This window comes from Grus americana, chromosome 19, assembly GCF_028858705.1.
Source record: "Grus americana isolate bGruAme1 chromosome 19, bGruAme1.mat, whole genome shotgun sequence".
NCBI lineage: Eukaryota > Metazoa > Chordata > Aves > Gruiformes > Gruidae > Grus > Grus americana.
This window is the reverse complement of record NC_072870.1, coordinates 1,201,912-1,227,360: the sequence shown is the minus strand read 5'-3', so window position 1 is coordinate 1,227,360 and position 25,449 is coordinate 1,201,912. Positions and strand designations below refer to the sequence as shown.

Sequence of the window (25,449 nt, the reverse complement as noted above, 5' to 3'; positions counted from 1 at the left end):
CAATTACTTCTGGTGAGGAATAAAAATCCCAGACAAACATGGGCTGGGGGAGAACAGCCTCAATTGCCCACAAGATTTACAGATTGGATTTTAGCAATTTTGTGATTATTCCATAGACAACAAAAGATTTAAGACTCAAAATAGTTTCACAACATCTATACAACCGGTGAGCCAATACTAAATATCAGTGTTATTTCAGACTAATGCGGTCAGGTTTTTTATTGAATTTTTCACTACCTGGTTAAGTCTTTTGAGGTGATAAACACATCGACAAAAGACAAATGGCTGAAACCTTCCTTTTTTTTTTTTTTTAAGCTAGCATCATAAAAAAAAGTAATAAAGCACCTTCGGCTGGCTCTGAAGCCAGGCTGTCTCGTCTGGAAGGCAAAGTCGCCCTCCCCAAGGGCTTTGCTCGAGCAGCGAGATGCCACGGGAGCCAGTGCATGCCGTCCCCTCGGAGCTCGTGCTCCCAGTGTGCCCCAGCTCTGGTCCCCATGGTCCCACCACCAATCGCTCCCTACAGACGTGGCATCAGTGCACAGCAATGCAAAACCTGCCTGATTTCAGCAGAGAGGGCAAGGAGCACGGCCTCGAGCAGGCATTAATGCTGGGAAAACGAGAGGCAAAGGAAACAAGGGGAAATTTGTAATGGCCTTCAAGCCCAGAAGAGCAGGACTAGGCGTGATGCTGGACCACCACAGGGACATCTGTCACGGGGTCGTGCACCAGGAACGGCACAGCTGGACTGGCCGTGCTTCAGGGAAGCCACAGGGCAAAAGGACGGAGCTACCTGCCCGGGGCTGTGCTGTCCACGCACACGGCCAGTCCCTCAAACACTCTCTAGCGACACTGAGATACACACTGCACAGCCCATCAGGAGCCGGGACTAAAACGAAGAGCTGAGTTACCTGGGAGCATGAACGGAGCACAGCTAACACCTCCCTTTTCTCTTGTAACTCACTGAGTGGATATGAGCAGGAAATTTCTTTAAATTATCTTTTGCAGTAGGTTCCCAGCTGCTCTGACTGCAGAGAGAGAAGCTTCTTGCTACAGAAACCCATCAACATTCATGAAGGAAGAGAAGAGCCACACCACATATTTCTTTTCTTATCAACATATTTGCATAAGCAATTTTTGGGGGGTAAAAATGTATGTGTATATTGAGGACAATATAGTAGTACAATTTACTACATTCCTCCAGACACGCATAATTGCTGAGAAATAAACACAGGGTTTATACGAAGGGATAAAATATAGAAGAGATGCAGAGATGGTGACACATGAAACGCTAACACTGAAAAATGGAAGTCAGCCAAAAATCAATTAGTTTGTCCTAACAAGGATAACGTTATATTTTCTTCAGAGAAAAACACACTGAAACAAGGAGGCTCCTCTTCACCCATTCACTCTGGTCCTTCTCTACAAAAAAAACCCCAAAACTAATGTATTTTCAGGAAAAGACTCAAAAAGGCCTGCTGTGGCTCCTCGCGGAGCAAGCCCTGGGTTGGAAGGACAGAGTCCATCCCCGGTGGGGAGAGGACCCAGGGGAATCCCTTCTCCGATGAGCTGCATTGCAACGCAGCATCCCCAAGGAGCAGAGGGAAGACTGGGAAAAGAAGGCAGAGCTTTGGGCCTTGCAACAGTTACTCTTTAATTACTTGAGGACACAAAGATTTAGTAGTCCAACAAATGGATTTTTCCCCAGGCACATGCACAGGGTTTAATGGTTAAATACAGCAGTTTTATGTCTAGTTTTAAAGACCACACCAAAAAAAAAAAAAAAAAAGGAATGAGCAGGGAAACCAGCATGTGCTTCGGTTGCGGGGAGGCGCAGAAACTGGTGTAGCATCAGAGAGGAGGGCAGGGAGAGCCCACACTTCTCTGACGGCTTGTCTAGTTCTGATTTCCAGCATTTTAAATCCTGGCTTTGCCAAGTGTTTCAGTCGATGCTTATTTTGGTTTGCGCATAGCATGAGGCATTAAAGGAGCATTTTGCAAAAGCAAGTCTCAGCAACTCAGCTTTTATAAGGCCGGCAGGTCCGATGCTTCCCAGTCCACACTTTTACGTCCCATCCCAAAAAACTAATGAAAGCCGACTGCCAGCTCTGCTCTTAGACATGCAGAAATGATTAAGTCTTCTCCCTGCCTGAGTGCTAAAATCCCAGCCAAGCGACACAAGCTGACAGCTCACGCAGGGGCTCCGTGCTGCCGGGGTGCCCCGCTCCCCATCTCCTGTCCCCATGGAGCGGCTGGATCCAGCACCGCCTGCACGGCCCCTTCCCGGCTGCCAACCCCCAAGTGCCAGTGGCACCGCTGCTGCCCGGGGCTTTGGCGACCTGGGGCTGCAGGACGCTTCTGCGGTGCAGGCAGGGGTTTACTTTCAAAAAAAAAAAAAAAAAACCCAAAACAACAAACCACCAACAAAAAACCCGAAATAATTTCATGTACAGAAACTTCCTTTTTTTTTTAAGGGAAGTAATGCATTCAGAGCCTGCAAACATTACGGTCCCTGCACCACCTGAGCACTTAAACACACAGAGGGATTTAAAAAAAAAGCACTACTACACTCCATTTACATTCCTGCCTGAGAAGAAAACTTATCTTTGAATTATCTTTGGAGAAGCAGTCAGGATCTCCTCAGTGTGTTTTTCAGTGGCTTTCCTTGAAATACCTTCTTTGCTGAGCTTATATATATTCTTTTGCTATTAAGGAAAAGCATTGTTCTGGGGAAATAAGAGTGTGGCTTTGTGCACAGGTCCCAAGCAGATTTATTTATTTTTAATTCCATGCTTACATACCTATGGTCCTGAAACTCAAACCCCGTGTATCTCAGGTTGGGTGAGCTCACAGCCCACAGGGTCACTGAACACCACTTGTTCCACACAGACACACTACAGGGCTTATATATTAGGAGTATTTTGAGAAAAAAAAAAAAATCCATAGCAGAAACTCTTCTCCTTAGCACCCCTGGAAGCAGCTGGAACAACTCAGCAGCATCTAAACACTGCGAGTTTCATCAATCTGCAGTGATATATGTGAATATATGAATACAAAACTAAATCTGTCCCGGCTTCTTTTTACGCTGGCCACAACCAACCATGCAGCGGGGCACGAGTTAAACACCCATCACCCCTCTTCTTTCCTCTTACATTCTCATTGTCACCAAAGAGACCAGCGGACACTTACAGAGCCCAGGTCTGCGGCAGCGTATCGGTCCTAAAGAAACAGCACAAGGCTTGCAGAGAATCACATCTGTGCATTCGGTGGGGTAACGCACACATCTGGATTTTCTATAAAGGACAGGCAGAAGTCTCATGAACTGTCTAGACGGTGCAGCTGGGCTCTTGCAGGCAGCAGGAATTTAAATACCGCAGCAGCCGAGGCCGTGCGTGAAGCCAGGATGGGTAGGGTCACCCTGCTCTTGCCACGGCTGACTTGCCAGTCTTTACCGTCACGATTCCCCTTCTGAAAAATAAAATCACATCTTCCCGCTCCGCTCCCCAAGGCTGCTCGGCTTAGAAGCATTTAAGACCGCTGGAGATGTCGGAGTAGAGAGTAATGCCGTGTCAAACGTGTTACTTGGGAATTAGTTACCACTCCAGATTTGCAACGCAGCAGCTTTCAGCTACTGGTTTTCTATCGCTGGTCTCTACCATCAGCACAACATCAAAAAGGCAGCTGGAAAAATGATCTTGATGGCTCCAGTCCTGAGTTCCTTAATTTAAATTTGAAGACAGCCCATCATTGCAATAAACAAAACAGCTTTTATGCTTTCACACAGGGTATTATTAAACAGATCATATATAATGGGAGTGCAAAGCACTTACATTATGCAACTGCTATGACTATTTTTGCCACCTGCCAGTATGAAGCTCTCCAAGTCAAACAAATAATTCATTGAATTATTACACACAGTTTCTCACCTAATTAAGGCTCACAATTATTTAAGGCTCCCTTTGTTCAACAGTGGAAGTGACTGAACTGGAGTCACTCAGGAAAAGAAGAAGAAATATTGTAGATAAATTAATCTTAGCAGGATCATATTGCTTGTTAAAAAGCTAAAAATTTTCTCTTTTTAATCACCAGTTGTGATTTCAGGCTTCAGGGGGGAGAAATTGAGATTAAGTTGGTTATTAAGTTACAAATGCGTGCAACAGAAGGTAATAACCAATTCAACAGGACACAGGCACTCGGAGGTGAGAGTCTCACTACCTCCCATGTCCGTAGGGCTAAATGAAAACCTGCACAGTGACACTGAGCCCGGGGAATAACCCAGCTTTAAACCCCTCAGCAGCTTTGCAGACAGTATCTATGAACAGTTTACCGTACCTGAAGTTTCCATCAATTTTAGATGGAAACAAAAAGTAGCCTTGTAGTAGTTATGCATTCAGTGACTTAAATAAGTGCTCAGAAGAAAAAAAAAAAAAAAAAAAAAAGGTAGGTGAAACCCCTTCCAAAGCTGGTACTGAGAATGCCTGGGAATGGGATTCACTGTTGTGTTTTCCGAGAGAGTGAAACCAAAAGGCCACACCAGCCCCAGGCTAACCCGAGCCACGCGCTGCTGGGCAGGCACTGTCCCTCGCCAGTGCTGCATGGCCCCTGGGACCCATCCTCTGCAACTCGTCAGCTTCTGTCTCTGCCATCTGATCTTGCCTGAGTTATTCTAAAGAAAAGACTCATTATTGCAGATTTATTTTTTTTTTAATCCCTACCCGCTGCAGAGTGGAACATCTTGTCTGCCAATTAAGCCAGGGCTACATCCAGACAGTTTTAATTCCGATAGATGAAAACCAGATTACTTTAGCACAACTGTGATCTTCTTTTAATAACTACCAGATCAAGCAGAGCAGAGCCACCTTCCTATTTGGAAGGAGACAACGGAATGAAAAAAAAACCCTTCAGGAAACATAACATTTCATACTCACACCTGCACTAAGGCTGTTCCTTGGCTACTGAGCCACCTTGTCCTCAGCTGGGGAGTAACCCCATCCCCTGTGTCCGCTGCAGACACGGGGATGTTGCACCTATTTGGTGACTTTGACAGGAAGCAGCAAGCCAAGTTTGGTTTTCCCCTTGCACTGTAATGCTCTCGCAGGTACGGGGTGACTGATGGGCGAGCAGGCAGAGAACGTGATCCAAATTCTGGATCTGGGATGCTGGATCGCAAGGGCAGCTTACACTCTCCAAATCATTTGCAAGGCAGGAAGGAAATAAAATGTGATGGACTATTTTTCTCTAATATAACCCTTCTTAGTCGCTCTGCAGCTGGTAGTTAAGTGCTTCCTTTTCTTCCCTAAATATAGATGAAATGCTCAGCATGGAACAACTTCAACGCCTTTCACCCAACCTCTCGAGCCTTCTGCAGTCACAGCCAGGACGCACGTGGAGTCTTCACGTCCCATCCGAGCCCCTGCAGTACAGACATGGGCAGTGCTGGGAAACCTGGTCGGAAGGAAAAGGCCAGTTCCCTCTTCGCTGGGAAGATTTGGTTGATGGAGAGCGATGGGCACCTTTGGCCAGGCTACTATCTCCCTCAACTCATTTCAGTTCAAACTACCCATGACACCTGCCCTGGAGGTACCCTGCACACCCTCAGCACTGCACTTTGGTTATGGGAAATCAAATGATGTCGGGGACCTTCCTAAAAGCGGCTGCCTTGGGTCATTCTGTGGCTCATCCCTGAGTGCAGAGGATGCCAGGCTCACCCTGTCGCGCTGGAGAACACAGCGCTCATCCAGACCACATCCACCAGGAAAATAACCCAGGGGAGGTCCAGGGCACAGAACTGCATCCACACCACGAGGGAACATCTGGATCCAGGGTACGGACTCAGATCTGCTTGTGGAAGTCAGGTGTATCCATTTATTAAGGCAAAAAAGGATGACAGCCACTCTTCTGAGCCCACCAGCCATTCATTTCACCCTGTTAACTGAGACCACCAAAGACAGCAAAAAGGGACGGGGTTTCGGGACTATACCCTGTGCTGTGTGTGGCTAACCGGCACGGAAATCAATCCCAGCGTCACCGGGAAGAGGCAGGGATGCTCACACGTACTAACAGACCCACTACAGAGCTCACCAAGCAGCAAAATTTCCGAGCAGCAGTACACGATACAAACTGCGCTAACAAGAAAAGTTATTAAAAAAAAAAAAAAATCTGTAAAGCAACAGGGAGAACGTGGCTGGAAAACAACGCACTTCAAAAGCAAGGTAGATATTTAAATGAATGGAACAGGAGAGAATTGGCAGGTAAGCATTTCAATACAACAGAGTGGGTGGTAAACATAAAGTAAAGTAAATTCAAAGTGGGGCAGGGGGTTTTATTCTAGAAGTTACCAAGATGGAACTTTCATTCAAAAAAGTCTTTGCTGCAAGGCAGCACATTGCCCCTTCTGAGGCACTTGTTATGGTTGCCTTAACGATACATTTATTGTTACAACCCAGGAAATGCAGCCACCTAAGGTCTCTCTCTGCAAAAAGTTACTTGAATTAACTGTTCAATTATAAAGTTGCTGCTGTCTCAATACCCCAGCCAATGAGCTCAAAAGCGCTGTAATAAATGAGGTTTTTTGTACCATGATGTTTGTAGGATTTGCTACAAAGCAAATATAATTTCTCAAGAATTTAGCACTATTGCTAAAGAAAAGAATCAAAAAGGATGGAGCCAAAACACACTGGGCACCTCTCCAGGAGAGATGGAAACCAGTGTGCAGGGGGGACCGGAGAGCTGGGAGGAAGATGCAGAAGAGACAGGGCAGAGGAGCTCTCCCACCCATGGGAGCCCAGACCAAGCCAAGGGAGAGCTGTGCTCGACCCGGGCTGTCCTCGCTTTCCTTCAGGCTTAAGAAGCTGTTACCCAGCTGGCCCAAAAGAAAGTGGAAAGACCAGTAACCAATGGTTTTTCAGGTCACGGTGAGTGGGGCGCAGGCGTTCTCTGTGTTATTTTTTAGGGCTCTGTGAAGGGTAACTGGAAAACAAACATTTTGTGTAAGGCTTAAGCTTATGAGACTTTTTAAGCTCTGCCGGATAGTGCAGGGTTGCCAGATCCAAAGCTCTCCGAGGTTCAATGGGGCACGTCTCACTTCCCGACTCACCGAGTCCCGAAGGCTTTACAAGCACCTCAGCTGTAACTGCAGACAGACAGACAGACACCAGGAACAACTTCTGGTCAGCAGGAAAAAATGCTGTGGGAGGTGGGGAGAGACTTGGAAGCCTAATTGCAGATTTTTAAGACACTGAATTACCCAAAAATGCAACAGCTCCTATCTCTATATCCCCTCTTGGTTTCCAGAGACAAGAAAATACCACCAGACACATAAACTGCAGTCTCCTCTAACTAAAATCACTTTTTCTATGTAAATCCCCAGCCTTAAGAGACTTCAGAGCCTAAATCCTAAACTCTTTTTCATCGAGTAAGCAAGTGCCAATCAATGATTCTCCACAAATCAAGGAGCAGAGGCCACAAGCAAGGCACATTATTTCTGTGACGTTTCCAGACTCTTGTACAGGATGGCATTTCAATACTGGTGCTTCAAATTATTACTATGAGCGTTTGTTTGAACGCCTCGAAACTCAGACGTAGCAGAACACAGTGAAATAAATCACATTTCCTAATGATTTTTATTACCGCCTTCCTGCAACTCCTTAACTTTTTAAAGATACCTTTGATTTTGCAATTACTCGCTACAGTTTGATTGTTCCCATAGCACAGGTTTTCTGCAAATAATATACACTGACAAATTTTATTCTCCATTGGAGCCTGAAATTCAGAATTAAACATAATAGAAATAAATTTATTTTTTATTAGTTATTTTAGTACCGAGTATAGATTGTTTCCAAAAGACGCCCTCTCCTAATAGCTTTGGAAAGCAAAGCAGCTGTTGAATTCCTCCTGGGCCGGTATCAATCTATTCTTGTTACTAATGGTGTTATTTAAATTATGCATCAATAAGTTAGGTGGCAGTCTGCTTCCTTTCTTTCCCTGGGCCTCTCACCTTAGAATGGAAAAGAATATTTTGCATTCAAGGATTTGCTCGGGCACAGTTGCCAGTGGCAACAACCAAGACTGAGGCTGTAAATAAAGCAACTTTAAGGTGAGTTAAAACAAAAATAACGCCAGGTATCCTGGTTTTCTCTGCTCCTTTACAGCTGTTCCCATAAAAAGGGAAATTGCAAAAGCAGGCAACAGTTTTGTAACTGTGCAGAAGGTTTCAACAATGAGACTCTAATCGTTTTCAAACACTGATTTAAAATGCTTTGGATCTTTTGTAAGTGGCGATTTTAACCAGTTATTCCCGGTGCGCACTGCAAGCCACCCGGCGTGGAAAGCCCCGCATCGCCGCTCGCCAGAAGCAGCTCCCGCGTAAGCGAGGGACTTCAGCAAACACAAGCGAAGAATATGCAAAGAGTAAAATCATCATAATTAGCATAATAAGTAGCTGCTCCATCAGTTGTGCAGCTAGCACATTATTATACATTTTTATTATCTTTCTATTAAGCTTTTCTGCAGCTCAGAAAGCCAAACTGTACTCGATATTTTTCATATCCTGCATCTTTTAAAATTAATAGGGTTTTTTCCTGACACTTCACTTGTGTTTCCAATTATGGTGATGGTATTTATGAAGGGACCTAAGTTTCAACCAAACCATTTTATGCATGCTCCGCCTGCAAAGCGCTCCAGTAGCGTAAGGGATGCTGGACAGGCGGCAGAAGGCAGCGCTGCCACCTCTTCTCTGTTCTTAGGGTGGAGAACACGTATAATTGTTCTGGCTGCTTCATTTGTCCTGCAAAACACTTTTGCAGGAAGGCAGCTCCAGTTTCAGAAGGAAAGCATCTTCTGTTAACATTTGCATAATGTCTTTTACTAAAATTATTTCTCCAAAGGAAGAAAAATACATTATTTCAGCCTGGTTGAAGGGGAGGAGGTCCACAGTTCTGGTAGGTGTCACAAAGATCCAGAAGAGGAAAGACAGAGCCCTAACCTATTGTGGTGTAGCTTCCTTACCGAGCTGTACGTACCACTGAAAACAACCAGGAAAAAACAGAAACGAGACAAAACCAGCTGACCCACCTCAACCAGATTTGTTCTTGCCTTTCTCAAAATGCAAAGCGAGCGTGACAAAGCACAGGAGATATTGCACTGAGCTCCTCCTGGAGCTGTTAAACGCTTCTTGCCTGGATTGCCACGGAGGTGCTGCGAGTTATCACCATCAGCTGCAACCTGCAGCGGCTTCAGTAACTTATTCCACAGCTCTCTCCACGATACATGCTCTGCATACTTTTTTTTGGGGGGGGGGTGGGGGGGGGGGGGGGGGAGAAGAATCCAGCTAACTCGAGAAATTGTGTTGAAGAAGGCAATAGAGCAACACTACCAAGGAGAAGACGCGGTGCCTGGTCTCACACCCCAGCACAGTCTCACCTTCTTGTGAGCTATCAGCAGACAGTTCGAGTGTTCGTGCTCGCACGCGATTTCGTAGTCGGGGATGAGGTCGGCCAGCTCCTGGACAAAGCGCACCACCTCCTCGTGCCAGGGGACGTTGGCCATGGTGAGGCTGCTGGCTGAGCTTTCACCGCAGTATGTCACGCCCTGAGAAGAAACATGGAAATCGTCAGCTTAACCCTTCACAAGCTCAGGGCCATGCCAGCACATCATAGAATCCCAGAATGGTTTGGGTTGGAAGGGACCTCACAGCCCACCCAGTGCCACCCCTGCCATGGGCAGGGACACCCTCCACTAGCCCAGCTTGCCCAAAGCCCCATCCAACCTGGCCTTGACCACTGCCAGGGAGCCAGGGGCAGCCACAGCTTCTCTGGGCAACCTGTGCCAGGGCCTCAGCACCCTCACAGGGAAGAATTTCTTCCCAAAATCTCATCTCCATCTCCCCTCCTGCAGCTTCAGGCCATTCCCCTTGGCCTGTCACTACACTCCCTGATGAACAGCCCCTCTCCAGCTTTCCTGGAGCCCCTTCAGGTACTGGAAGGCCACAATTAGATCTCCCTGGAGCCTTCTCTTCTCCAGGCTGAACAATCCCAACTCTCTCAGCCTGTCCTCATAGGAGAGGTGCTGAGATCAGCCACAGCAAACCCTGAAAACCTCTGCTTTGCCCCCCTTTAGGCTGTATCTTAAGGAAAGGTAAAAATTTGGAGATGGCATCACAAAAAAATCCGTCTCTCCCTCAATGACACATCACCAAACCACAGTGTGCCCAGGCTTCCCCAGCAGTAAATCACAAGTTAGTCTTTATTCTGGAAAGTGGCTTTAACAGCATTCAAATGGGGGATGCTCATGCTCCTGAGCTACCAGTGGACCTTTCAGAAAGTCACTTGGTTTCAAAACGTGACATGCCTGGAAGAAAGTCTCACAAATAACCAATGCAACAAGTCAATATGATACTTCTCGAGAAGTACCTGTGTGAAGAGAGGTAAGGACCTCTCCCCTTCCAGGTCAAGGCTGCGATTTCTGCCCCTGTCCTCTAGTATCCACACAAATCTCGTTCCGGCCCCTTGTAAAACCATCCTATGTGCCCTCCTCCCTAACTGTGCCCAGGAAAGCTCCCCCAAGCATACAGTGCTCTCCCTGCTTCCAGCTGTTCAGTTTAACTACAAGAGAATTAAACTTGCCTAGTTTAGCTGCAGACTGTTGCTGTAACTGCTCCAGATCAAGAACATTTTGGCAATCAAGATGAAAAGACAGTCCCTGCACCCCGAAACCCATTTTCTGTCTTCCCTGTGGTGCACATGGACCCAGGTAACCGTAACCTGGGGCTCCATGAAGAGACTTTGAGTAAACCCCTCAGTTTTATTCACACCATTGTTTGGATCTTGAGATCTCAAAGTTCTTCCCAACCACTGGTCATTTTAGAGAAAAATGAAGATACTCCCAGTTGTGGTGTACGAAATGGGCATTTGTAAGGTATTATGCATCCATGCGCAGATGGGCTGGGCAGAGTCCCACCGGGCAGCGGTGCTCAGACTGAGCCCTGGCAGAGATGCGGGTTATGAGCAGAAAGGTGTAGATGCAGATGCTGGCAGGGTGGCAGCAGCTTGAGCCCAGAGAAACAGCAGATTTCTTTTAAATATTTTTCCTTCCAAAGAAAAAGGGGGAAAAATATCTGCAAGTGTGCAAATCATCCTTCTCTTCTGGGCATGCATAAAGTGGGCGATTCTTGAGAGTACAAAGAGCAAAATCACTAAAAAAATTAAATAGTGCAAAACCGGAACAAAGCAGAGGATGTCAGTGAACCTTGAGGTCTTCTGAAGACAAGTGCTAATTTTAGGTTCAAACCAGAGGGATGGAACTGGAGAAGTGGTGAATTTGCACGGTCCAGTGCCACATCACCCCTTCCCTTCTCTAACACCTTTGCTAAACCAGAAGCAACTCCATGGGGATGAAAGCACCTTCACTGGGGGCAAAACCAGAGTTCCCCCGGTAAAACCAGGGCTTTGCTTCTGCCCCTCTGCTCATCCGAGCTGTTCTTCTGCAGTAGCCAAACCTCATCTTCCTAATCCAGCCTGCTTCACCTCCCGTCTGCTCCTCTCCACAGCAGTACCGCTCCTCTGGCTTTCAGTTAGGACAAGACCTACAAACCTCAGGGCTAGAGGAAGGTGCCGCCCTCCGGTTTTCATTCACTCCTTGGGAGGCAGAAGCACCCCAATCGCTCAGCAATTAGCTTGCAGTTTAGAGGCGACCACGGCACAGACCAGGAGAGCTGGTTTGCTCCCGGCGCTGCCCCAGCTGTGCAGCTACCTCCAGCGATTCACGGTTCCACCAAGACCCTCAACGCCGGCATGAAAGGAAGAACACGAAGCCTCAAGTGGCCAAGCCCTTCTAGAAACCAGGTGGAGAACTCTGCTCAGCCTCCTCCATCCAGCTAAAGCAACACAAGTCACCACTTTCCAGGATTATTCTTTCATTCTCTGGCTTGGTATCGCCGCTCTGTTTGCGTGGAGATCTGCAGGCTGCGCACTGAGTGCCTGCAGCAGGTGGTGGTAGCATTTTATGGAAGACCTTGAGCGTGTTACTCCCTGATTTTCCCTCCAGACCTCACCTAGAGGAGACGACAGCAACTGTGGGCGCCGGGGCTCTGAACCCTTGTTGGGGAACTGGGCGAAACCGCTGGATATCCCCCCCGATATCAAGGGCCATGAGCTAGACACAAAAATAACATTGGCACAGTAAAGCCAGGGCAAACACAGTCAGTAAACACACAGATTATTTTTCAGGGCTGAGTACACGAGCAAACACCCAAAAATATAAAGGCATTTGTAAAAAAACTCCTTCCAGCTCATCTCACTCTTGTTATCTTTTATTGAAATTAATTTAGTAAATACCGAGAACTGTTTGGAAAAAAGTCCATCTCTGCCTGTGGCCTCTGCACACGCAGAGGGAGGGTGAAAATCCAGGCTTAAGTTGGTGTTGTACAGAAACTCTTAGTGTTTACTGACGAGTAGAATTGACTTGATGACATTAAAAAGCAGCTTGTGTTGTTTCAAAGGCCATCAGAACAACTGAGGAATTTCTATAATCCTACCCCTCCACAAAGAGTCCGTGCTGCTTTGTGAAACGCTGAGAGCTGAAGAAGTTGCCCCAGAGCAAACATCCACAGGAAACACCGAGGGATTTTTTTTTTTTTAGTAAGATTGATTTGAGCTGATTGCAGATCTCCCACCCAACACAGTCTGCCAGCCAAAAGGCCAGCACCATCGCTCACCGCCCCTAAAGCCCCCATCGTTCCTCATCTCCCCCGATGTGGCAGAAGTAAAGGTCACGCAGCGCTGGCATGCCTTATCTGCACCAAAAAAACCCCAAAAATGCTACTCCGTGGGTGGGAAGTACCCAGCATGTGCAGGCTGATGTGACGAGCACTATGAGCATCCCTCGGGCAGAGCATGGAGAGAAGCTGCACGTGGGTCTGCAAAGCTCTGTAGCTCACTAGCGTGAACAGGCAGGAGCACGAGGCTTTGGGGAAGTAGCTTTTCTGATCATTTTCTGGAAGCACGCTCAAAACTAGTTGCTAATTTAGAAGTGGCATTGTTCAAAAGACACCTTCATTTCTGATTTAATTGTATGAAGTCAGCAGAGATGCTGGGTTCTTGCTCCAGCTCCCTTCCCAGCAAACGGACCGAAGGAGAGTGTGTCGGAGCGGGACACGTGTTGCTGCTGTGCCCTACGCAAAGCCAAGACACGAGCGCTGCTGGGCTGGGTCATTTACTTGCAAGAGAAGCCAAGGTCCTCCGGGTCACTGCAATACCTAGTTCCATGCCCTGCAACCATCGCTGGTTGGTGAATGCAGCCCCTCACGGTCTCCTACACCCTGCTCCATCCAACTTCAGCCTCATCGTTTTGAGATCGGCTGCTCTGAATTTGGAGATTTGATCACTTGAACCTCCTGAATTACTGATTCAGTCTTAGCCATGACCTCAATTTCACTCCTGCCTTGCTCCACCTTTAATTACGTTAGTAAATTCTCATATATTAGCTCAGCAGTATGTGGCTTACTGAGATTTATATTTGTGCATTTCTTTCTTTCCAGATAAAATTCATTAAAGGCTCATCCAACTGGTTTAACCTGTGGTAACACAACACAGGTCACAAACCCACCGGCACCCAAAAGGTGCCACTCACCCAGGAAACTTGGCTTTTCTTCTCCCCAAAAGCCCAACTCCTCCATACCTCTCCAGGTGCTTCCATCACCTTTGCTCTTTGGCTGAGCTATTTTATTCCAGTCACAAAATCCCATCAAGCCCAGGTCTTTAAAACAAAGCACGCACAATTTTATGGATGATTATGTTTTGTGTTCTCATGTTTTTCCTCTGTGAAGAAAAACACTTCTACTTCTTTTAAATGGCATTTGCATTCAGACTACGTTTACAGCATATGGTCCCAGTTAACGTTGCACCCCCAAGACCTAATTCAGCCACATTAAAGTCGAACAAGTCATGTCCAGCAATAAACAGAGACAGATCCTTTGCAAATACTTAAAATTAGAGCAAGGTGAACCACGCGGTGCTTAAATAGGGCTACAAAAGAAACAGACTCATGCTAATTAGAAACTGTACAAGTTTTAGAAGCAATTACTTTCTCGCTGGTAAATTTATGAGGGACCTCCTCTATTAATCTGCCTAAGCAAAGAATATTAGAGCCGCGCACCATAACTCAGAGCCAGTGTGGAAACAGATTGACTGTGCACAACCGCAGTCACGTCGGGGGAGTGCTAAACAGGGAAGTACATTAATTTTGTAGCCCGGCTCTGAAAGTCTGAAAAAGTTTCTAAACGTTCTTATATTAGAGCAGCCAGCCACGCAAATAATAGGCTATGTATCTCCAAAGTTCAGGTGTATAGACGCAGCTCCATATAGCAATATTTTCCCCGCGTTCATTATACAGATTATGATTTGAGCAGCATGAAAAATGTATGACTACAGAGGAGGAAAATTCTTAGGAAGCTACAACATGACTCGTTCTTTTAATAAACTTCAAAGATATCATTTACAAGCAAAGAAAGCGCAGAGGCAAATGGAATAACTAAGTGCTCGGATGGCTGATTAATTCACAAGCACAAATCAATGAAAATCGGCTTAGCAGCACACCGAATGAAAGCACATCAGCTTTCAACTTCCCCAACTTCTTAAAACTTGAGTTAATTAGCAGTGCTGATACCACTTAAAAAATGTGAACAGTTGATTAGGGCGGCCATGTTATATTTTTCAGTAATACATGAAGACAGTTATTAAGACATCAAGTATTAAAAAAGGAAACCATTCTATTATACACCCTGAGCTCTTAGAGCAACTTCCCTGCAGCAGCAACATCAAGGATGCTGCCTCTTAATTAGTCCTTAATAAGGGTGCTTTTAGCATCCTAATCATGTTGCATAGCTTTGGCCAAATACCTTGAAAAGCAGAAGCCTTTTGAAAAGCATCTCGGCTGTTCTTGGGTGCGCCGGTACAAATCCAGAGCAACCGCGCTGGGCACGCTCTGGATTTCCGAGCTGCTGTAACGGAGCCGAGCGTGCACAACTGTATTTAAGCAACGCATCGTGCCAAGATGGTTATCGCTGCAGCGAGAAGCACCAGAAGCACATTTCTTCCACCGCGATCTGGCTCCTTGCCGGAGATCTCAACAGCCAGCAATCGTTTTAATCCACGGGGCTACAAAGGAAAGATTGCTGGGGAACTAAATATGACAGCGCTTTGTTTCTCAGCTCTGAAACTCCAGGCTTCCCAACTTAATTACTGAACAAGAGAATTTTCTTAACTCCTAGCCCACAAATTATAAGTTTGTTTAATTGAGGCTCATGTGAATTAACCGAAGAACAAAGTGTCGACCGAGCTGAATGACAGAGCCACTGTTTAAAAACTGGGGCAGCCCTGACCCGAGACGAATATAAAAAGCCTCAAATGACATGTTGATAGATTGCACTCTGCAATAAAAATGCTTATGATCTGAGCATCACCATTGTCCAAATTATATACGCAAGCTCTCATGCATGTCTGCTCCTCGCTGGAGTGGATTCAGGCTCATTGGTTGTTTTTAATAATCGCTTTCAAGCTGATTTAACAAAGGACACTGGTTTATTTGTGTCAGTTAAATCTGAAAAGCAGGAATGTAAATGGTTAGTTACACAGCATAACCCCAGTATTTAACACCAGCTCTCCAGATGCACCACGCGTACGGCTACATCCGGATTGGTGCTACAGCGTCCCAGAAATCTCCAGCGACTCCCTTGAAGTCAAAGGAACTCCTGGAAAAGCTGAACTCCAAAATGCTGGACACAGCCTTTCATTCCAGCTCTTCAAAATGAGCCACACGGATATTGAGAGAGAAACTGCCACTGTTAACTCATCCCCCTGCTCCTTGTGCCCAGTTAAAGGGTGACTGCACAGAAGGAGGTGGGAGGAGTGGAAAGACTGAGGCTGGAAGGCAGGACGTGAATTTTCAGCCAGTGACCTGCTTTGCTATGACCCACTCCTACCCTGCCTCAGTTTCCCCAGCTGCAAAGCACAGTAGATGGTGCTAGCCCTTCTCCTGCAAGCGAGCACTCGGAGCCATGGACAGAAATTTTTTAGTACAGACTTAGTTGAGCACAGCAACACTGGGCCATCCACACCACCGCTCTCCATACACTCTTTATTTCCTACAGCTTCCCTTGGTCATACCCAAAAGCCTCGCAAGCCTAATGCAATTTCCATGACCTCTGCTTCCCACTTATTTTGGAGACTAACCTTTCTTGAAACACAAAAAATAGATGAGAACAATCCATTTTAGCTTGGGATTTTCATCAGGCTTACATTGGCACCCAAGCCCAGTGCTGGACTGCAAAAATCCCTCCTCAATTTCAGAAATGCATTGGTGTCAAACCCCAGGCTTGGGCTACAGACTGACTTTTGGATGAAACTGCGTGGCAGGGTCACTTGAAGACTCAAAACTGAATCATTCATCTATGTTTGCAATGAAACTTGTTATCAAGCCTTACTATGCACTCACAGCATGAACCACCCCCCGATGTCAAGCCCAACTCCTCGGACGCACCTATTAGTAACTCGTAACCTTTAGCTGGATCAGTGGAAACAGCAAGCTGGGGCCCTGCCTCTGGCACCACGGATGCCAACGAGGAGAGGAGCAGCTTGCAGCAGAGGCTGCCCAGGACCCACCTCTCCCCAGCAGCCCAGGGCGATGGGGATTTATCCAGCCGGGCCAGAGCCCTCGGGTGCCCGAGTGCGCTGCAGCTCTCCAGCACAACAGGGAGGTGGCATAGCCCCAGCCACCCCAGACCATCCGCACCTCGTGCCCTGTCTGTGGATCCATGGCTCGCAGTTGAGAGGATGTGGTCAGCAGGGATTTATTTATACATTGTTTGGATTTATTTTATAGCAGGCACTAGGACAGGAGATTTTTTTTTTTTTTAACTTCACCTTCTCTTCATCTAAATGCAGACCGGAATGGCAGCAAGACTCCGAATGGCTTTGACAGGTGGGGGCAATCGCCTCTTGCCGCATGCAATTAAAAACTCATTAAAAGCAGAGCTCGTTTTCCTCATTACTTTAAGCACTTAAATAATCTTTACTGTTTAATATGACAAGACTGAGCAGACTGGGAGAGATACTTCCCTCTGGTCCTTCCTTCCAGACATTACTTGGTCATTTTAATTCTGTAGCAAAGCTTCAGATGCCAAGAGCAGGAGCTGCAGTCCCAGATCACCGTCCTTAGCTCTGCCGGACATCGAGCCCATCCGCCAACACAAGGGTGCGGCGCTGGAGCTGCAGAATGATCATCAGGGACAAGTGATTTCAAGTGGCTGAAAACTGATTTCATGAAGGCTTGAGGAAATTCTGTGCAGTGCCGCAGCTCTCAGCTCCGTTCTGCCCAAGTCCTGCCCTCAGACAGCGCCGTGGTATGAACAGCCCTCGAACAAAGGACACGCCAGGCAGCCTTCCCCCCCCCCCCCCTTTTTTCCTTAAATTAAAAGGGATGGAGAACCACCAAAGCTCTGCTCAGGCAGGAAGCAAAAGCTGCAAGATGAAGCTTCACTTTAGCGAACACAGACCACTGCCCGGGGGACGTCACTTCACCCGTGGCTCTGACCAGAGCGACCACATCTCCCACACCAGTGCAGAAGCAGCTCCGAAATCAAAAGCCATGTTTGCAAGGTTGAGCACTTGACACGCACACTTGTGTACGCCTGACCTTACAGCTAGTGACAGTGCAGGGAGGATGCGTGGACAGAGCCGCAATTAAAGGCGGACGCGTGCCCAGCCGCTCCAGGATCCGTCTGCAACGACAAAGGTCCAGGCTGGGTTTCTGTGCACTTACAGGCCTTGCACTAACGCGACCCTGCAGCACACTCGCACGTCTGAACGAGTTCCTTAGGACTCATTTACGTTTCAGATGAAAACCCTTTTGCCTCTTCGGTTTAAGAAGGAATATGAATGGCAAAACGCTGCACGTCACCACAAGCCTCTGGCTTCTAAAACAAAGAGAGGGTAACGATGCAAAAAGATGAGTTGCACGTTCTAGATCTTAAATATAACAATCAATTTTGTAAAACTATGATAGTGACATTATGGCATTAGTCTGTTTGACTAATGTAATAAATAAAATTGATGAGTATTTAATAACCACATGACTGATTCTTCCTTTACTTGGGTTTCACACAAGGGTAATCAAGGCTAATTTCTATTGGCTTAAATAGGAGAATAGGGTCCCACAGAGTTCCACTGCTGTAAGATACTCATGTAAATGAGAACAAGTGTTAAGCCCTGCAAGAATCTCAATCTCTATCCACTCCACCCCGTGAGCCTCTCTGGAGCAACAGGGGATTAGCTACATTCATTTTAAATGAACGTCATTTATTTCAAGTATTTAACAAGGAAATCCCACTGAGATGAGCCTCATTTTCTGGCAGATGCTTTGCAGTATCTTGTAATATTATTTTGTTGATTTGCTTTGAGCAGGACCTGGTCTTTGCCTTTTTAACCTACCACACTGGGGTTTTGAAAAAATAAAAATAAAAAAATGTTAAGGCCCATCCACATGCCAAATAGATTCTTCAATAAGCTTCATTCTCAAAGGAACACAAGGAATTACTTTTAGTCCAAAAAAAAAAAAAAAAAAATCAAGTCTTTTGGGGAACGTTCCCAGGTCTCAAACACTGTGTGACCACCAGAGCCGCTGGGGCTGGACCGAAGCCCAGTTACACACTGGCAGAAGTTGTGTCCAGGTGCAGGTCAATACACGGGAACACTGGCAGCAGTAACGAGTGCTAGATGTGAGCACCCCTCAGCCCTGTCTTCTTCCTTTGGGTCGGAGCTTAACTCCTGACTTGATGTACTATGGTATCAAGCACCACTTTGAATGCTGCCGGATTGTATCTGTGTGCTCACTCTGCTTACGTACACTTTCCTGCACAAGTGCAAATTCCCAGGCTTTGGGGGCACGGTACAGCCCCTCTTCTGCTGTTCTCCTTTGCCGAGGACATCTGCTGAGTCAAACGTCGCAGGGATGGAGACCCCAGCTCTTTGCTTCATCCTGCGGGCACGCAGGCAGAAGCAACGAAACACCTTGAAGCACCCTTGACTCCAGTTTGTTCAACAGCATGGCTCGGATGCCTCCGAAACCACTGCAGGGGCCATCTGCACCACAATCCTGCCGTAAAAGAAGGCTGATCTCATGGGCAGGGTGTTGGACAAGAGCGTTGCAAACCAGGATTAAAGATGACCAGATGAAAACAAGCTGCCTGCAGAGCACACAGCTGAATGCAAAGGGGGGTAACCTACTAATTCAATTAGGTCAGACCACGGGGTGAGGGTCTGAGAGCAGGCACAGCAGCAACACGGATGTCTCCAGCAGTGTGGGGGGCACACCACCCCACCAGCAATCATTCGACACTTCAGAGGAGGAGAGCCAAGTAAAGACGACGTCCTTAAAATGACGTCCCCTCTGTCAGCCTCTCCTGTTGGTACTTGCCTGGACTGCCTCACTACCTCACAGCAACACAACTCATCGTTCATCAGCCACTCCAGAACACGGCGCTTACTCCTTCTGGCCAAGAAAAGGGAAAAACTGGTTCCACGCTTGAGGACAGAAACTGTGAAATCCCCTCGCATTTCAAAGTCATAAGTGCAGCAAGAGGAGAAAGCTACTGCGCCTCCCTACCGAGCCAAATCCTCCGCACTTTAGAAGCACTGCTGTTTAACAGGAACTGGTGGATGAAATTATGCGAAACAAATAAGGCCACTGACTGGGCTAATACTATATTTAGTGTGAGCCACCTCCCCTCTACAGAGCACCAGGCACCCACCTTTTGGAACATTACACTTGCTTGAAAGAGGCAAGGAAGAAAGGCAACTTCGATAAAAACCCCCTTGCTCTCACTTAAAAACACACTCTGTATAAAAATCAGCGAGCAAGACATCCAACTTAAGATCTATTAAACACAACCTAGTGTCAAGCAAATCCACCGCTCTAGGAAAGCCATCACAAAGTTTCGTGAAGGAACGGAAACGCCGTTTAGACCCCAAATGTTGTGCCAGCACAGAGTTGCACCATTTATTTCAGGCAGTGATAACACCAGCTCAGCTCCCGCTGCGAACGGGTGATCCAGCAATGCCGCTCACAACAGCGTGCTTCGTATGTGAACCCTGTTCTTCTGTCTTGGAAATTAAGATAACAGGACAGCACAGCTCTGTTTAAAAGCTCAATTAAATTAAAAAAAAAAAAAAAAAAGAGACTATTTCAGAGCCTGCTGGTGAACAAGGTAGAGCAGCGCCCTGACAATTCATTTCTGCTGCGGAAGCTGAAAGGGAATTAGCAGGTTTTCTTGTACTCAGCTGCTCGCTTCCATCTTGTGGGGCTTAGCTGCTGTCAGACATGCTGTACGGTCTTGAGAGCTTTGGAAAAACGTCCTCCCTCTATTAGACTGGGAACAAAGAGCAAACTGGAGAAGTTTTTTTGGACTTTGAGTGTACAGATTGCGATGAAGTTGTGAACTGCTGTACTGCAGTTTTTAACAAGACCTGTAACCAGGGAAGGAAGACTTTCCCTATCGCTCCCAGGCCAAGTACAGCAACCAGCGGAGACAAGGCAGAGAGGTGCCACATCCTTTGAACAGGCTTGAACCCGAGTTTCCCTGTGTCTGAGTACTGCTCTTGGGACTGGAAACACAAGAGACTTTTCCACATGCCAACTACAGACTGTGTTTGAGGCCCCTTTATAGGCACAACACTCACAGAGGAAGAAACTGAGGCACAAGATGTCCCTGTCCTTGAAGGCACCACGCTCTGGCCAGGATCAGTCCCCTGCCTGAGGGACACTTCTGTCCTCCAGCACTCGCAGAAATTCATTTACCTGCTGGGAATTCAGAAATATGACATATTTCTGAAAATACGACATTTAGAGCCAGGCATCCCACTTGTAAGTTTAAATAAGTAACATTAAACAGCATACACTTTAAAAACAAACCCAGCAAGCTCTCACTTGTATCAGCCCAGGAAAAGTCCCAAAGCCACCCAACAGCACGTGGCCAGGCAGCGCGTACTTTCCCTCCGCAACCCCTGCGAACCCCCTTTGCAGCTGGTGTCGGCAGGTACGCGAGCAAGGCTGAGCCCCAGCTACGCTGCCGTGCTGCGTGGGTTGGGGAACACCTCACAGCCCCTCGCTCATGCTTTTGCAAACGGGGCCAAGCGTTCGATATGTATCCCTTCCTCAGAGAACAGTCCTCGCTGGTTGAGCTCTGACAAACACTTTTGAAGCACTTGGGAGTGCGAAGATGACAAGTTCGATGGAAGCAGTGTGGGCAGTAGCCTGTCCCAGCTGGAGGAGTGCCAGGAGTAGATCTACAACCACCTCTTTTCTCACCTATTTCCCTGGGAAAATCATACCTTGGACTGCCAGGGAAGAGCCGCTGGGAAAGCTGAGCTCCACGCTGCTGGGAAACCACAGCTACGAGGCTGAATCCTTCCCTGCGCGAAGGGAACGGCAGCGTTCTGCCTTAGAGCAGACAGATGTTCGCCCTGGAGAGCGCTCAGGGGAATCTGCGCTCAGAAACGTTGATTAACTTACACCTGATTCATTTTACTAATTAAAGTCGCTACACATGACAGAGCAGTCTAAGTAGCACGTACGCTGACAGCCTCGTACTCCAGGCTGGTGTGCACACTCATCTCTGCCCTCCTCACACGCTGGAAGGATCTTGTACAACCAGGCTGCAGTAGGAGAGTCAGGAGATGCAAGGTGGGAAGGGCCCCAGAGAAGTACTCTTCCTGCTCAGTTTTACCTGAGGAATATAAAGCAGTCTCATACACATTGTAAAACTGAGGCTTTTTCCCCCAAACCATACTCAAAATCTTATTATGTATTAAGCCATGAACTTCAGCAGCACATTCAGAGAGAAAGAGACCTCTCAAGACTGATAATATCAAAACCTTTGGGTTTTATTTCATAAGGAAATTGCAGCAAACTCCTTTTCTTCAAAGCAGCAGTAAATAAAGGTTAAAAAGAAGGGAAAAAGAGAAAGAAAAGAGAAAGGAAAGAGTAAGAGTTGCAAAAAGACAGACCTGAGGTAAGTGTGCTGGTCTGCAGGGGAGTCGCTGGATGAAAATGCTGATAGTGATTCTTTACAGAACACTTTGTACCATGCCTTTTTTACATTCTCTAGACACTAAATTGATTCACCCCAAGATAAAGCACCTCCTGCCCGGCTGTATCTCACATGCTCCTGGTAGTAGCTCTTCCAGTCCCAGAGGGTAATATTTCCCTGTTTTGTACAGCCTGACAAATACCACATCAGTAAACCAGACATTATCACCTTTGCCCCCGGCAGAATTTGAGACTAGGATGGGAAGAATGATACCACAAACTACCAGCTTGTCCCAGAATATTTTGTTTAAAACGCTGGTTGACATGAAAAAGAAATATCTATTTATCAATCTCTGCTTTCATGAGAAATACAAAAAAGACCAGAGGGTTATGATTCTGTTGGGCAGAAATTGATGCTGGCTGTACAAAGCTTGTCTTACTTAACACTGAAGATGACTCCAAATGCACACGTAAAGTATCAGAAACCTGGCTGCCTAACATTAAAAGCAAATGATAAGTTCCTTATGCATCACCGAAATCTTTGGAAGAATTGCATTTATTTGTATAAATTTAAGGGGGGGAGGAAAAAGTAAAATACTGATGGAAAAAAATAAAATAGCTCTGTGCAGCTCACCTTGACCTCGATGAAGTCTGGTTTACCAAGGGATATCAGGTCAGCGTAGGCTTTGAGTTCATCCACATTCCAAGCTTTCACCAGTGTCAGCCTGTAAACTGTGCGCTGTTGCTGAAATAAAGGAAAAATTACATCAGCAACACATTTTGACACAAGGAGGATGTTCCAGATTTGCACACAGCTTCAGGCAGGGAGGGGAAGAAAAAATAAAAATCGTTAATTTATTCCAAGAACCCAGGGGCTAAAACAAACCAGACCCAAACCAGGAGCCACCTCACTTGTTCTTTCAAGAAAGCTACTCCACAGCATCTGTGAGCTCAGCCACCTTTTGCCGTACAAAGGCTTGTCTTCCCTCTATATATCCCAGGCACTTTGTTTTTACAGGAGCTTTAACTTCATGGGAAAGTAACCAGGAAGTTTATCTCTCTCTGATTTGCTTTCTCAGGCATAAAATCTCACTGTTAGTTGCTATGCAGATATTTTATTTCCTCCAGCTGGATCATCTGGCATTGGTGACTTTTGGACAGGATGAACAAGACTAGACAGAGCATCGTCTGCCCGTCTGCAAATTCTTCCAGCACATCAGGTACAATATTGCAGAGAAAAGGCTCTCCCGTCATCAGTTACGCAGCACATTTTATTGGAAGCACAAAGTGACAATTAAAATCACAACCGGGAAACACTGAAAATACCCTGCTTGTGACCTCGCCTTACCAGAAAGGTGGTGCAAGGAACAGACACGGGAGCTGCAGCACTGATGACTACGAGAGCGGCATCCACCCTCGGTACCCTCTGCAGCAGGGCAGCTGGGTTTCTGCCTGGCAGCATCCCTGCACAGACCTGCCCTCTCCATCCCACGGCAGAGGACGAGCCAGCTGAGCACGGCAGCTCCACTAGTGCCTCTCCAGGATGCCCAGACCCTTATTTCTGTACGCAGTGGCAGACAGCACTCAAATTCTTTCCTTGGAATTATTCTGATTTTCCCTCTAAGGGCTGCTCACCAGAGAAGTTACTGGTGACAAAAAAACCTTCTACTATCGATATAAGCACTTGGCCATGGAACAAATCCAGTCTCGCTGCTTACATCTGCTTGCTTCCATCCTTCCCCTCTCCTTCCCTTCATCTTCCACTGATGTTTTATTTCACTTATCTCTGGAATTTAGTTATAGAGCAATCTTCAAGCAAAATTGTTTTTTGAATTAACTCATTTTCCTTCCTTGGCACGCTGTAGACCGTAAAAAGTGACAAAAGCACCAGTTTAGTCGGAGTGAAGGAGCACCGTAACAAATCCATGGCGACCCAAGACCCCACAGCTGTGACCAGCCCGAATGCCAAGGCTGGGACTTTGCAGAGCAGCAAGGGCTGGGATCAAGTTCTCCTGCTCCAGGAAGTCCAGGCTTAGTCTCAGGTTAGGAGATTCTCCCTTACCCGTTACCATAACGTGTCCAGAGCACAAGGGTACCTGAGCTTCAGTGCCGTGTACGGCACTGTTCAGTTTAATACATTTTTCAAGCCAGAAGGATGAGCTAATGCCGAGATCTGCTGCTGAACAGAACTTTCCATCACCAAACCTCAGACCATTTCCCGCTGCGATGGCGCTGAGAGCACCTGCTGGCCAGGGACCAAGCAGGCACGGTCCTGGGACCCTGATCCTGGTCCAAGGCTATTAAAAAGTTCATGCTATTACCCTTCCCCAGATAAAACCAGTACTTCCCAGTACTAGTCCCCTATCTAGCCATGTTTTACTTCTTCAGAGCTTCTAATCTACATGCCTCAGAAGTGAATTTTGTCCTCCATATAAAAATCAAAACACCACTCACCTAAAACAACACATTTATGTTTTCCACAGGAAAAAAAAAATTATACCAGTTTGCTATGAAAACATTCCAGATTATTTACTAACAAATGTCTAAAGGACAAACAAATAAAAACCAGGAGCATCTTCCAGTTAACATCCCAACGGAGCAAGGGGCAGGTCTTTGGGGTACATACATACAGAGAACTAAACCCAATGCAGGCACAAGTGTCCCAACACACTTGTTGCCTGTTGTCCGGGGAACCTAACGCACCAGGTAAACCTGCAAAATTCTCCAGGGGATAAAGATGAATGAGGATTCAGGACAAGAAGGACATGGAGCTGTTGGAGCGAGTCCAGAGGAGGCCACGGAGGTGATCCGAGGGCTGGAGCACCTCTGCTATGGAGACAGGCTGAGAGAGTTGGGGTGGTTCAGCCTGGAGAAGAGAAGGCTCCGGGGAGACCTTAGAGCCCCTTCCAGTCCCTGAAGGGGCTCCAGGAAAGCTGGAGAGGGGCTGGTGACAAGGGCAGGGAGTGACAGGACAAGGGGAATGGCCTGAAGCTGCAGGAGGGGAGATGAAGATGGGATGTGAGGCAGAAATTCTTCCCTGTGAGGGTGCTGAGGCCCTGGCACAGGGTGCCCACAGAAGCTGTGGCTGCCCCTGGCTCCCTGGCAGTGTTCAAGGCCAGGCTGGATGGGGCTTTGGGCAACCTGGGCTAGTGGAGGGTGTCCCTGCCCATGGCAGGGGTGGCACAGGATGGGCTGTGAGGTCCCTGCCCACCCAAACCAGTCTGGGATTCAATACCTACAGGGAGTCAGTGTTTTGAGAAAAGAAATTAGAGGTGGAGCTTCTTTTAAAAAAGGGTCTGTGGAGAGTAACTGTAAAGAATTATTGAAGGCCAAGTATTACAAGAATTAAATATCCGGCCTCCGCTTTACACATAG

At 46.9% G+C, this 25,449-nt stretch overlaps 1 protein-coding gene across 7 annotated transcripts in view; it reads right to left on the bottom strand.

Moving 5' to 3' along the window:
* Positions 1-25,449, bottom strand: part of TYW1B (tRNA-yW synthesizing protein 1 homolog B) — a 107,777-nt gene that overhangs the window by 4,770 nt on the left and 77,558 nt on the right. For 6 of the 7 annotated variants that reach the window (XM_054847796.1, XM_054847799.1, XM_054847798.1 and 3 more), the window contains 2 exons: positions 22,709-22,819; positions 9,418-9,585 (listed from right to left, as the gene is read on the bottom strand). In XM_054847796.1, coding sequence (XP_054703771.1) covers positions 9,418-9,585; positions 22,709-22,819 — 279 coding nt within the window. Of the gene's footprint in view, positions 1-2,909; positions 3,291-9,417; positions 9,586-22,708; positions 22,820-25,449 lie in introns of those variants that run through there. The other variant, XM_054847797.1, reaches the window with a different exon arrangement.